The sequence below is a fragment of the Paramormyrops kingsleyae genome, chromosome 15 (genome assembly GCF_048594095.1).
Source record: "Paramormyrops kingsleyae isolate MSU_618 chromosome 15, PKINGS_0.4, whole genome shotgun sequence".
Taxonomy (NCBI): domain Eukaryota; kingdom Metazoa; phylum Chordata; class Actinopteri; order Osteoglossiformes; family Mormyridae; genus Paramormyrops; species Paramormyrops kingsleyae.
This window is the reverse complement of record NC_132811.1, coordinates 525,410-539,743: the sequence shown is the minus strand read 5'-3', so window position 1 is coordinate 539,743 and position 14,334 is coordinate 525,410. Positions and strand designations below refer to the sequence as shown.

General features: G+C 48.1%; 1 protein-coding gene across 4 annotated transcripts in view; it reads left to right on the top strand.

Annotated features, from left to right (window-relative positions):
• LOC111860262 (3',5'-cyclic-AMP phosphodiesterase 4D) overlaps positions 1-14,334 on the top strand; it is a 73,564-nt gene that overhangs the window by 24,474 nt on the left and 34,756 nt on the right. The window contains exon 2 of one of the 4 annotated variants that reach the window (XM_023843768.2): positions 4,120-4,423. The exons of 2 other annotated variants lie outside the window; for them this stretch is intronic. In XM_023843768.2, the coding sequence (XP_023699536.1) occupies positions 4,120-4,423 (304 nt within the window). Of the gene's footprint in view, positions 1-4,119; positions 4,424-10,540; positions 11,354-14,334 lie in introns of those variants that run through there. One more of the 4 variants, XM_023843773.2, reaches the window with a different exon arrangement.

The following is a 14,334-nucleotide window of genomic DNA, read 5'->3' as shown; positions in this document are numbered from 1 at the left end:
CAGCATGCTTTACATTTGGTTTTACAGCATGTTTTTTTGGATAGCATAATTGTCATAGGCCTTGGCAGGGATACTTAAGGAATAAAGCATATTAATGAATAAGGAATATTATTGAAGAGGAAATGTTAAGGAAAAAGGAATGTTAAGGAAAAGGGAATGTTATGGAAAAGGGAATGTTATGGAAAAGGGAATGCTGACTACCAAGCATATCTCAGTTGAAACACTGCGTGCTGATACATTATTCACTGTATTTTTATAGTTTTAATTTAAATACCTGCTCATTGCTTTTTGCTAATAATTATTCAGGGGGTGGCACTGTGGTGCAGTGGTTAGCAGTGTTGCGACATTTCTCGGATCTGTGTTTGAGTCTCCGCCCGGGTTCCATTGTGTGTGGAGTTTGCATGTTGGCAGTGTATGTGTGAGTGTGTTCTGCAATGGGTCGGCACCCCATCCTCGGTTGTTCCCTGCCTTGCACCCATAGGCTCCCATAGGATTCCACGTGACCCTGAATAGGACAAGCAGTTATGGAAAATGGATGGATGGATGGATAATTATTCAGCTATAGAATATCATCAGTATTTTATTTGTAATATTGATATGTGCGTCCTAGCCAGTGGGCGCTCTAATCCTGCTTCCTCGGATAAGCATCAGGTTCACAATGGACACGCAGGATAAGCAGCTGGCTGTAGATGTAGGTTTTAGGGAGCGGATCGTACTTCGGGTCACATCCAGAATGCCAGAAGGAAGCTCTCTTCTCCACTTTCCCCTAAGCTTCTTCCGTCTCTGCAAAGCCTCCACCATCTCCCCAAAGCCTCCACCATCTCCACAAAGCCTCCACCATCTCCATAAAGCCTCCACCGTCTACGCAAAGCCTCCACCTTCTCCATAAAGCCTTCACTGTCTCCCCAAAGCCTCCACCTTCTCCACAAAGCCTCCACAATCTCCACAAAGCCTCCATCGTCTCCACAAAGCCTCCACCATCTCCATAAAACCTCCACCATCTCCACAAAGCCTCCACTGTCTCCACAAAGCCTCCACCATCTCCATAAAGCCTCCACCATCTACGCAAAGCCTCCACCTTCTCCATAAAGCCTCCACCATCTCCATAAAGCCTCCACTGTCTCCATAAAGCCTCCACCATCTCCACAAAGCCTCCACTGTCTCTGCAAAGCCTCCACCATCTCCATAAACCCTCTACTGTCTCCGCAAAGCCAGCAGCTTCTCCATAAACCCTCCACCGTCTCTGCAAAGCCTCCACTGTCTCCATAAAGCTTTTATCATCTGTGTAAAGCCTTTGCCATTTCTGTAAAGTCCTCTCTGCTCCTTTTAATGTGTCTTTGTGCTCATCCTCGGGGGTGAAATGGTATTCTGGAATTCATGTTATCATAACCCATCTAGCTATCCTGCAGTTAGTTACCATAGTTTTCAGCAGGGTTCCTCTGAGAATTTCTCTTCTTGTTTTCGTTTATATGAGCTGTGCGACCGCAGGGCAGCTGCTGTGTGTCATGACCGAGGAGCCGTTGATTAGTGCAGGATGGCATATGTTACCCCGACCCGGTTAAGTGCTTTAAGGTCCTTTTGTGAATGATCTGAGATGTAACGGGGTGATCTGTGGGAGCCTGATGGAGCCGTCAGCCCTCTGCAGACTTTTAGCTCTGGGATCCCTGACAGCGCCTCACATTCTTCTCTCCTCACAGCCTTCAGCCACTTCTCACAGGGATTTTCTTGGTAGGTTCAGCCACAAAGAAGGTCACCTTCAGATCCTCTTAGTCTTTTATGGGTAAAAGTATCATGCAAGCTTTTAAGGAGGTGGTTGAGGTTTGATGTGCTTCAAAGGAAAGCAGATATTCGGCTTTGGATCTGAATTAGTGCTGCTGTATTAAAAATGAATTCATTTTAGTATCAAGAAATGAAAACATTGTGCCTGTGATAAGAAGGTTGCCAGTTCCTGCCCAGCCTTGGTCATCTGCAGGTCCTTGAGCAAGGCCCTTAACCTCCAGCTCCCTATTCTGATGACACACCAGAGGGCACAGGCACACCAGAGGGCACAGACACACCAGAGGGCACAGACACACCAGAGGGCACAGGCACACCAGAGGGCACAGACACACCAGAGGGCACAGACACACCAGAGGGCACAGGCACACCAGAGGGCACAAACACACCAGAGGGCACAAACACACCAGAGGGCACAGACACACCAGAGGGCACAGACACACCAGAGGGCACAGGCACACCAGAGGGCACAGACACACCAGAGGGCACAAACACACCAGAGGGCACAGGCACACCAGAGGGCACAGGCACACCAGAGGGCACAGACACACCAGAGGGCACAGGCACACCAACGTTTTGCACCCTGTGCTCTCCCAACTGAGTGATTTTAGGGCTCCTCCTCTCCGCAGGCTTTCTCAGACCCTGGTAACTGTGTGTGTCTGTGTGTATGTCTATGTGTGTGTGTGTGTCTGTCTGTGTCTGTCTGTGTGTATGTCTATGTGTGTGTGTGTGTCTGTCTGTGTGTATGTCTATGTGTGTGTGTGTGTGTCTGTCTGTGTGTATGTCTATGTGTGTGTGTGTGTGTGTGTGTGTCTGTGTGTACAGTATGTCTATGTGTGTGTGTGTGTCTGTCTGTGTGTATGTCTATGTGTGTGTGTGTGTGTGTGTCTGTGTGTATGTCTATGTGTGTGTGTGTGTGTCTGTCTGTGTGTATGTCTATGTGTGTGTGTGTGTGTGTGTCTGTGTGTATGTCTATGTGTGTGTGTGTGTGTGTCTGTCTGTGTGTATGTCTATGTGTGTGTGTGTGTGTCTGTCTGTGTCTGTCTGTGTGTATGTCTATGTGTGTGTGTGTGTGTATGTCTATGTGTGTGTGTGTGTGTGTGTCTGTGTGTACAGTATGTCTATGTGTGTGTGTGTGTGTCTGTCTGTGTCTGTCTGTGTGTATGTCTATGTGTGTGTGTGTGTGTATGTCTGTGTGTGTGTGTGTCTGCCTGCCTGTGTCTGTGTGCACAAGTGTGTGTGGGTGCGCACATGTGCCTGTTTGTGTGCACAAGTGTGTGTGTATGTGTGTGTGTGTGCCTGTGTCTGTGTGCACAAGTGTGTGTGTGCGCGTGTGCGTGTGTGTGTGTGTGTGTGTGTGTATGTGTATGTGTTTGTGTGTGTCTGGGGGTCACATATATGTTTGTTTGAGGAACATCATCATGATGACGAGTGCCGTCATTTTCCCGCAGCTCTTCCTGTCATATGCTAGATGTTTGATGTTAAAGATATGGTGGCATTGTGCCGAGCCTGTCAGTTTCGCACTAGTAAGAACTCACGTAATTACAATAACAGAAGCTAGCTCCATTCCAGCATGGTATGGGTGCCTGTACAGGTCAGTAGGAAAGTGGAAACTTGTACAAAACAATTTCAAAGATATTTAAGGTGTTAAAGATATTTTGTTTTTATTTATTTAGATATTATATTTATAATGGGAAGGGCAATTGATGCCTGTGCTTTGGTGAGACAGCTCTCTTTAAGCAGACTGCTGTACGTGTGAGACTGCAGCTGGCTTCTGTTCTCGGGATGAATCCCAGAGCCAGGGTCCTTGTGGAGTGATGAGCTCTTATTTGTGAATCCCAGGATTAAAAGATGATGTTTTAATAAGCAGTCCCTGCGGATGAATATCTCAGCTGCTCCTTTTCAGATTTCCCGTTTCTGTACTGAAGTCCTGCAACGTGTCTGGCAAGAGCTTGACTTGGAAAAAGTGTGGAAAAGACATTATTTCATGGATGAAATGTAGGGCATTAAAGAAGGATAGTCACAGTAGAGAGAGGAGAGAGGACTAGCGAATGACTGATCGCACTGATAGGAGGAAACGTTTTCTGTGTTAACTCACACAGCCGTCCTCAGCTAGTTCCTCTCTTGCCCAAGGGGGTGGGACCTTTGCTTTTGTGGCACTAACTCCCCACAAGTCAGCCTGCCATATTTAGACTGGCCCAGGAAGAGTTTTATAGTTATGTAAACAAAGTCGCTCTGCGAGTGGAAGGTATTGGGTCATATCAGTGTTTAAGAAGCTGAACAGAGCCGTGTTGCTTCCAGAAGCAGAAGGCTGGCATGTGAGCGTTTCTGGATCTCTGTCAGGCACCGAGCTGACAGGGGAAGCTGCATTTCTGAGCATGAGTCTGTCCTCCCCCGGGGAGAGCGAGGAGTCCGTGAGGTGCCGAGGAGAGCAGGAAAGACTGGGACAGAGAGGCCCCGGGGCCATGGGCGAGCAGTCGCAGGAGGAGAGGGCTGTGCCCAGGACACAGCCTGTGAAGCTGCAGGCCAGATCTGGCGGGGCTTCCCCCAAGATGTCCCCGCGGAATTCCCCTCTGCTTTTCCGCAAGCTGATGATGAACCGCAGCATCGCTCTGCAGCGCCGATTCACCCTGGCACACACTCCCAGGTATGGTAAGGCTACCGGCAGTGCCAGGGCCCTCTGGTTCTGGGCTGGCATCATCGCCGCCTGTCTGACCCACTTTGTCCTCTCCACTTAAATCTTTTCATTTGAAGCTCTTCTGAAGACTCTCTTCTGTTCCTCCTCCGCCTTATTTTTTCTGGCTAATATTTGGCCTCAGAGGCCTTTCCATGGTTACTCCCATGAGGAGTAACCAGAGGAGTAAACTCAAACCTTCCCGAGAGAGGGGGCACTATTCTATACTACTATAGTCTATACTCTACTATACTCTATACTGTATACTCTAAGGTGATGCAGTGTTAGGACAGCATGCATTCTCTCCAAGATGCAGGCATTTTAAAGCCAAGTTCAGAGGGTGGCTCCTGTCAATAGCTGCCTTTGTTCTTGCCTGCTTGCTCATGAGGTGTCCGTGCTCCGCACATCATGCCTGTGTCAGGTTGTTGGGGGGCAGTGTCATGCGATTGTTCTGGCCTAAATTTACCCCTTTAATCAGAAGAGCTTGCCGTCCAAAGCCTCGCTGGAAAACAGTTCCCCTTCTTGCGCCATTAGCCCCTAGCTGATAGTCTCAGCGTCATCCATAAGCCCGGGGGGGGGTTGCGACGTGCCAAAATAAACCTGCCGTCCTCTGATGATCCCTCCAGACAAACAGCACTTCAGATATGCAGCAGATATTATGGGGTACGGAGCAGGGGGTGCTGCAGGGAGGTGAATTCCCCAAAGGCTGGCTCTAAATACTTCTACTTGGTTCACACACCCAGCCCTTCATATAATTTAAGTTTCCCCTCTCAGCGTCACACTTCTTACTGGACCGTTCACCTTCCCTGTAAACACTGATAGGGCACGCGTTCCTCCTGGTGGGAATATCTGTTTTCTTCCACATAAATACCTGCTCATGTTTATGTGAAGCTGGTGGCTGATACTTCAGTGTCACACACACTAGCTGCCCCCTTTCCATGCTGTTCTTCAGCTTGTGGGGTGTCGCCTTTATTTATATGTTCCTGTTGCTCTAGTATTACAGTCAGGGTGAAAACCCACATCCTGCCCATAACCAATATTCTCTAGTCAGCTTGTAAAATGCCAACTTACAGCCTGTTGTTCTCAAGCTTGGTCTCCATTTCCTCACATTGTAGGTTTTTCGGTTTCTTAATAATAAATTTTAATACATTTATTTAAATGAGTAATTTGTATAAGTAATTTATCATATTGTCAAAGCCTCTTTCCAGGATATTTTTTCATTTTTCCTGTGGTGGGTGAGGTGATCTGCTTAGTCATCCCCTGTAAAATACCGCAGTATCTGCTGTATTCTTGGCGGGATTCTTACTCTCACACTTAGCTGCAGGGATGTTGTCTCTGGGAACATGTACCTGGAGAGCTGATGGGGGGAGGCCAACAATGAAACGTGCAGGTGGATATATCTGTGTTGGATGCACGTGGGTCTGAAGTGCTTTTGATTGGCTGGACAGATCACTAAGTGCCTCTGATTGGCTGGACGGATCATGAATTCAATTCAATTCAATGAATTTTTATATAGTGCCTTAATCAACGGAGACATCCAAGGCGCTTTACGTGGATGTGTTGGGGTTATTATTATAGATTATAAAATTCCTGTCTGCAGACCTGCCTCCAAACAACAGAACCTCAGTTTTCTGAGCATTTAGTGATAAACAAAGCTTTCAGCCGTCCAGGTCTTGACTTCATTAAGGCAATTAGCTAAGGTGACAATAGATTTGGTGTCGTTTGGCGTAACCAAAAATTTTATTTGGGTGTCGCTGGCATAGGAGTGATAATTAACATTCTGTTTTCTCATTATGCTTCTAAACGGCAGCATGTAGAGAGAAAACAATAAAGGACCAAGAACTGATCCCTGTGGTACCACATATTTGACCGGTGACATTGACGATGGAGTACAAGTATCTAACACTTGCGCATATTGATAACGATTAGCCAAATACGATTTAAACCACTTCAACACCGTTCCACACAAGCCAACCTCAAAGTTAAGTCTTTGTAATAGGATAGAATGGTCAGCCATGTCAAAAACAGCACTAAGGTCCAGAAGCATTAGCAGAGTCACGCTGTCAGCATCAGTTGCCATTGTTATGTCATTTATGACTTTAGTCAAGGCAGCTTCAGTGCTGAATCCTGAGCGGAAGCCGACTGGAAACAATCCAGTATGTTGCGTCTCTCCAAGTATGAGTGAAGTCGAGTGGCAACTATCTTTTCTAGAACTTTGGACAAAAATGGTACGTTACAGATAGGTCTGTAATTGCTGAGCTCCTGTGGATCCAAACTTGGCTTCTTCAGTAGTGGCCTGATTACTGCTACTTTAACTTGGTCAGGAACATCACCTGATAACAGGGACACATTAATTATGGCAGTTTTAGGTCTTACCAGAACTCCCAGGGATTCTTTAAGAAGCTTAGTGGGGAACATTAAGTGCTTCTGATTGGCTGGACATCTCACTAAGTGCTTCTGATTGGCTGGATAGATCATTAAGTGCTTCTGATTGGCTGGATGGCTCACTAAGTGCTTCTGATTTCTTTGTTAAATCTCCTTGTTTCTGACTTTGGTCCACACCCCAGATTCCTGGTCTGGTGCTGTGAACATGGTGCCACGGCTCTAACCAGAAGTGTAATTGTGCCATCCGACTTCATTGGAGGTACTTTCTGCGTAGAGGATGCAGCTCTTTAGATCCGCAGCACAATCTGTCCTAATCACGAGCTCAGCTGGAAGAGCAGCCGGCCTGCCCAGCGTGAGGCTGAGGGGAGCCGCAGTGAGGTAGACAGCTCCTGGCTTCTGCTACTGGGTGCAACATTAAATCTCCGCATTCTAAACACATTTGAACCATTGGCGAATGTGAGCTGAAGTTAATTGAGATAGTAAATATTTAGCTAAAGGGATAATGAGTAAGCTGATGGCGTTCATGCTGAACGAGGGCCTGAGTCCATAAGAGTTCATTAGTAATTCTTTAGGTCATTTATTACTGGTGTGTTAACGTTCTAAGAAAATGTGTCTAGGTGATTGAAGGTGCCCGCTTTTGTTTTGAATGTGACCCAGTTTCACAGTCATGGACTGGCTGTTTATTTGATTTGTTGTTTAGTTTTCAAAGCAAAGACAGTGGCAAAAATTCCTACATGTATGTTAAGGTCGTCCAGGCAGTTAATGCGTAAGACTGGTGCTCAACCACAGAACCAAATGCCTATTCGTAAGACTGGTTCTCGACCCCAGAACCAAATGCCTATTCGTAAGACTGGTGCTCGACCCCAGAACCAAATGCCTATGCGTAAGACTGGTGCTCAACCACAGACCCAAATGCCTATTCGTAAGACTGGTGCTCGACCCCAGAACCAAATGCCTAGGTTAACACTGGTGCTCGACCCAAGAACCAAATGGCTATGCGTAAGACTGGTGCTCGACCCCAGAATCAAATGCCTATGCGTCCTTTTTGGCTGGAGCTGTCTTAAGATCATGATCATGTTCCTCAATAAGGCCTTTCATCGTTAAGGGCTGAAAAAATTTAAACCTTTACTGTTTGTTAGGCACAGATCTGTATATAAAAACAAATGAAACAGATCTAAAATACTAAAGATTCGAGCATGACAGATTTGTGAAGTAGAAATGCTGGCGGCGCTGCTGGTGCGCACCTGTTCAGAGGATGATGTCTTCACTTTCGATTACTGAGATAAATACACAGCAGCCAGTCAGGCTTCCTGTGAAAAACCTTTCATTTCTGTTATTCTCTCAGTGTTTTTAATGTTGCACCTCATTATAAAGGTGTGAGGAGACTATCACCGTGCGCCCACTGTGTGAAATGCAGCCCCTATGAATTATGGGAAGGAGAATGATCCTTCATGAACGTAACGTGCAGACTGCTTAAAGCTTTTTTTGGTCCAACAGAATTTGAGTTATTGGGTCTGTTCAGATTGGCACCTAAATATAAAAATAAAAACACATTATTTTGTTGTCTGCACGATACCTTAGCGCTATATATCCACGGTTGTTTTCTGTTCAGAGATCCATATCTCCTGTAAAGCACTTTAAATGGCATGCATTTGTCGCTCCCTGGGGAATCAGAGTTATCTCTGTTAGGTGTTTGTAGCAGTCACCTGGGCTTCTTGAGTGTTGCTCCAAGAAGCAGGCCATTTGCAGTGCTTTTAATGCCACTGGTGAACTGGTCTGACGCATGACTGTAAATGTATCCTCGGAGGCTGAGACGGGAGCTCAGGGGAACCGTTTGTTTAAAAAGCTCCTGTAAAAGTGTGTGTACTTGTAGTCAACCTGCTGAGATACTATATACACTATGGTATTAGGGTTCGGGTTCGAGCCAGGAGGTGTGGTGATGGGGGGGGGGGGATCTCGCTGGGCCCTGGCATGTCACTGCATTATGGGTGTCGTTAGAGAATCACTCTCCAGTCCAGTCCACATGTTCAGAATACACAGAACAGTGTACGTGTGTCAGTCCCTGCTGGATTTTGCAGAGTACTTTTGTGATTGGTGTGGCCAAAAATGCTGGATTTTGCAGCAGCTTTTTCGAGGAAGTTTAGATTTTTTTTAAAGAAGCTACCAGTGAAAAAATAACCATCCATCTTTTGTAAGTCCTGCTTGTTCTATTCAGGGTCATTGAGGGGCTGGAACCTATGGGTGAGAATGTGCAAACTCCACACACATGGAGCCACGGCAGAGATTTGAACCCGGGTCCTAGAGGTGTGAGGGGATTGTGCTAACCACCACACCACCATGTCACCCCTCCCTGCCGTGACACAGACATAGACATATGTATTTACTCTGTATATTTCATTTTATATCACATAATCACATTTCAGTCCTTATTTTTCTTTTTCTTCTGAATTCAAGAACCATGTGCCTCGGTCATGATGTACAATGTTCTTATGTTCTTATGTTCTTATGTACAATGTATTTGCAGTGGGATGGACACGGTGTAGTTTTACAGCACGCCACCAGGGGGCACATCATTTCTAACTTACAACGTCAGAATTAACAGAAGGACATGAAAAGTGTTCCCAGTCGGGGGCAGTACTGCTTGAAGCCCATTTGCACCCTTGGCAGGTTTCACCCCGGTGCCTCGTGTCCGAGATAAATCGAAATGGGCTTTCTAAGTGGGCACCGCCTCAGAAGATAGTGCCCCAGCTGACAGCCGGTCGCCTAATGGGTCTATTCAGGCTAAACATGTACTGTAGCTATTTATGTCCTTATGACCAGGCAAAAGGAGTAAATGCAAATCAGCTGTCTTTCGGATACATTAGTCGTGGTGGAAAGACAAAGCAACTTGAGCATGTCTGACACTGTCATGCATTTAAAAATTTTGGCCTGCTTTTGGTGCGGATCCCCTTAAGTACTCTGCTCAGGATTCCAGCTAACAGTCCAGAAGCCCCAGATCAGCCTTAAATGTTAGATTTTAACATAAATATGGTGAAAAGGCAGAAGAGTATGGAAAACCTGGAACGACTTTTAGCATTTACCTGCGTAACATCTTCGCAGGAACAGCCGAGTCTCGGAGCCTTGATAATTTTCCGTGTCCAAACACTCCATAAATGTCAAACAAAAGAAAAGCAGGAGAGAATAATACCCCCCCCCCCCCCCCCCCGCGGGAGAAAGCAAGCCGGGGACCACATTTATGATCTTTTGCAGATTTTTTTTGAGCTACTTTATGAGTCAACTGGGAGAGTTTGATGATGGTCAGGGGTGGTGTGTCCTTACCCATATCTCGGTGCGACTCCATTTCCCTGTGGACACCATGTTTATACTACATAAGTGCCAGAGTGAGGCAGATATTTCCGCTTAGAAACCTCTGGAAAGCCAGGACACATAACAAGCCTGCCGGTAACTATTCCCATTGAGCAGTATGAAAACATGGCACTTCACTCCGAGAGGAAAGGGTTAAATGCTTAGCTCTGTTCTCAGGCCCTGCCCTGTCCCGCTGTGGGGCGTGCAAGCCCAAGCCTCGCGTGGAACCGTGTCCATCTAACATGTCAGGCCCAGCGAGTGCAGGCAGGCAGGCAGCACGGGGTATCCGAGCGCCAGGGGCGTCCCGGGACAAGTCGGGACACCCGCGGAGCGAGGGGGAGCGGCCACAGAGCGCCAAGTCCAGCTCCTCACAGCCTCAGACACGCACTCTTTCGGTCCGTTTGCCTGCCTTGGACCTGATCCCGATCTGAATTGCTCCTGAACCTTCCGAAAGGGAATAAAAACAGGCTCTGGTTATTGAGGTTACATTAACAAAAAACTGAGCCGAGCATTTTAAAGGGATCTTACCCTAAATTACACAGGAGTTTCCTGTTTTGCAGGAGTCACGTAAAAGTGCTGTGCATGTCAGTCTGCATGTGGACCAAAACCACCGGGAAGATCTGCTGATAGCAGCTGATAAGAACTGAGATAGTGTTTCCCCTCGGCTCCCCGGGGACGTCTTCCAGGGCAGAAGCTGCTCACCCTAGGAGGTGACGTCCCCTCGAGCTCTGCTCCGCATGGAACTTCCAAGCATCATCTCTCCAGTTTTTCGGAGTATCCTGCCATGGGAAGAGGTCACCTTAAAGGCTCGAAAGAGACAAGAAAGGAAAACTAGGGAATCTAGGGAAGGACAGAGAATATCAGTTTGAGAATTGGGATGGTAGCAGATTAGCAATCCTTCTGACTACGCTCCAGTGTGGGATATCACTGCAGCTCTGTTCAGCTATGTTGTGACGACTGCCCCTCTGGCTGTGACTCTTGGCTGACGGGCCCTGGGGCAGCATGCCTGCTGGGCCCAGAGGAGGTTATAGTGCCATATGCTCAAGGTGCTTCGTCGCTGTTACTGTTATGGTTGCCGATACGAGACGTAACTATGATGAATAAAGACAGGAGCTTCCCCAGGAAAACAATGCAGCTGAACTACGGCTCTACGCGGAGGCACTCCTGCATTAGGTAGGTAAACTTCACTTTAGAGCCCAAATGGATTCTCCTCTGTGCTGGGAGAGGAGCTGTTGTAGGTGCTAGTCGTGCATACAGCGCCCCCTACAGGGCCTCCAACTGCCAGCAGCAGTGTTTTTGACTTGGAGATAAGCCACATATTGTGACGAGTTCTTTAGCTGGAATCTGCGTGCATCATCCCATGTCTGCCAGAGAATGTTTGCTCTCATTAAGGCTCGACCACATTGCAGTCCTTCTCAGCTGCGTGGCAGTGATGTTCACACTGAAGCCCAGCAGTCACCTGTAGCAGTTGCGGTTAACGGGCATCAGTCACCTGTTGCAGTCGCGGTTAACGGGCATCAGTCACCTGGAAATGGCCCTGAGACCAGCCTGTCAGGAATGGGCAAGCTGTGTGTGTGTGTGTGTGTGTGTATGAGAGAGAGAAAGAGAGTGATTTACCCCGTTTCTCTCTCTCCTCGGCATGTGATGGATGGATACTCGCTGCCTGTAAGCTTGCTGTGCTGCCTGCTCCTCCTTGCCACAGTGTGAGTGCAGCATTGGCCACAGCCCAGAAAAGTTCCCATGACCTGACTTGCCACTGTTCATACGAGATGGGGCTCTTCGAGCTTTGCAGTAGGTGATGGAAAATCTGGAGCGGTAATAATGGTGTGTGTCTGAGGACGCACGCGGTCAGGATCAGGCGGTCGGATACACGCGGTCAGGGCCTGGCGGTCGGACACACGCGGTCAGCGTCAGGCAGTCGGATAAACGCGGTCATCGTCAGGCGGTCGGATACACGCGGTCAGGGCCAGGCGGTCGGATACACGCGGTCTGGGTCAGGCGGTCGGATACACGCGGTCTGGGTCAGGCGGTCGGATACACGCGGTCAGGGCCAGGCGGTCGGATATACGCGGTCTGGGTCAGGCGGTCGGATACACGCGGTCAGGGCCAGGCGGTCGGATATACGCGGTCTGGGTCAGGCGGTCGGATACAAGCGGTCTGGGTCAGGCGATCGGATACACGCGGTCAGGGCCAGGTGATCAGATCTGACAAGTTAGCCAGCTAAGCAAGAAATTGCTTCATGATTGCATTTTCTGGGTTCTGATTGACAGACTTATAGACCAATAAACAGCTGAGACCCTCCTTCCTAGTTCTGAGTAAACGGCCCCATGCCTCAGTATCTCAGTTTGGATGCCTTTTATCCGTGGCTCCACGTCTTCTGCCAGCCCTCTAAGCGTGACTCCGAAGGGCTTTACCAGCAGCTTCCAGATGTGCCAGCGACTGGCTCGCATGGAACCTCCAGGAAGCGGCCAGTGAGACCAAATGCGTCAGTCAGACTCCCGAAGGTCTGATGCTGAGGCGGCCGTCTGCGAGGTGCTGCGGTCGGCGCAAATCCAGCAGGATGGCAGGAATTCGGGCATTACTGTGACCTAGAGCACATTAGGTGGGCAGGTGGCATATTTTCAGGAGGCGCTCACTGTCGTCACAGTCCCTTTGTTTAGTCTCGCACTGTGGGTTTAAGCTTTTAAATACGAATCGGATACTAAGCGAAGACATCCATCTGTCCATCTAAGAATGGAGTACGGGATCGCTGGGCGCCTGGCCAGCATCGCAGGAAGCAGGAGGAACACTGGAGAGGGTGACAGCCATGGTGGGATGCACAGGCTGCCACACGTTCAGACAAACACTGAGCTGCATAAACCTGCCTCAGTCAGATGTGATTCGGTAACAGGTATAAACCCGGTCATGTCAATTTTGCTGCTTGTTGTTTTGCCCAGAGTTGGCCCCTGTTGTTTTCCCTCAGAGAGCGTACATGTTAAACCTCGGCCACTGAAAGACAATTACAGGGCAAAATGTCTGCTTAGTGCCAAGCGGGGAAGATGCCCGCATCTCCAAGCCACTGCATCGGCTGCTTGGGTTTTATGCTGGGAATCTTTTCACAGTCCAGTGAGACAATATAAATATTTGTGCTGGTGGGACAGGAGGAAATGATTTACATGGAGGCGCCGGAGTTTTAGTGTGATCGGGGAAGCGCAGCCAGCCGGCCCCTTTCCCAAATAACTCACTGAGAGTCCGCACCAACCCCCCCATGAAGTTTACTGATTTATTGGCACGGCCGCCCAGGGGCGTCGCTAGCAATTCTGGGCCCCCTGACAGAGTGTCACTTTGGGCTTCTGCCGAGCAGTAGATGTCATCAACAGTAGATTTCTCTGTTACAGTATTATGCTGTAACACAAAAACAGAAAATGTAACAGAAATAAAGACCAGTTAACCAATTGTCTTTTATAATTTGAAACATACCTTTAATTCTGGGCCTCTTCCAGTTCAGGACCTGAGAAAACATACCTTTTCTTCAGCATAGGGTTGGTTCCGGCAGCTTCCTCATTCTGTGGTTTTTTTCACAGTAAACCTCCTGCTCGATGGGAGAGTGACCCACCTCTACCCCCTGCAGGCCTGTGAGAGAACAGCTGCTTGCACACCAGCAGTGTACAAATGTCTCTCCACAAAGCATCTAGCATCTCCACACAAAAAGCAGCATCTTACACGAAAAACACAAGCATGGCCCGTCTCCTTCTCCCACACCTCTGCTACACTGCTTCTGCACATTGCAGTAGCCATTGTTGAATGTTTTTTGAGTTATGTTTAGGTTACAGGCATGGCCTTGACCAAAGAGGTGTCCAACAGCCAAGCCTGTTTAGGTAACTGGGTTAACTGGGTGCACACTGCAGGATAAGCCAGGTGTGGAGCCCTGTCCCGCAGTGCCTCACACTGGAGTGCCGTTTGCCATTTGTGCCTGTCCCTGCTTTTGATTTCAGTGCGACTCCCAGCATCTCAACACTAACTGTCTCTACCATGGAGTACTTAAGTATTTTATTCATACAGTGCACTTTTATTTCACATATTAACTGGAGTACATCTGGAGTAGAAAATTGTGATGGTATCTTTCTTTGTGACTGAGTGACCCCTGCTGGCTGAATGGTGTAACTGATATCTAT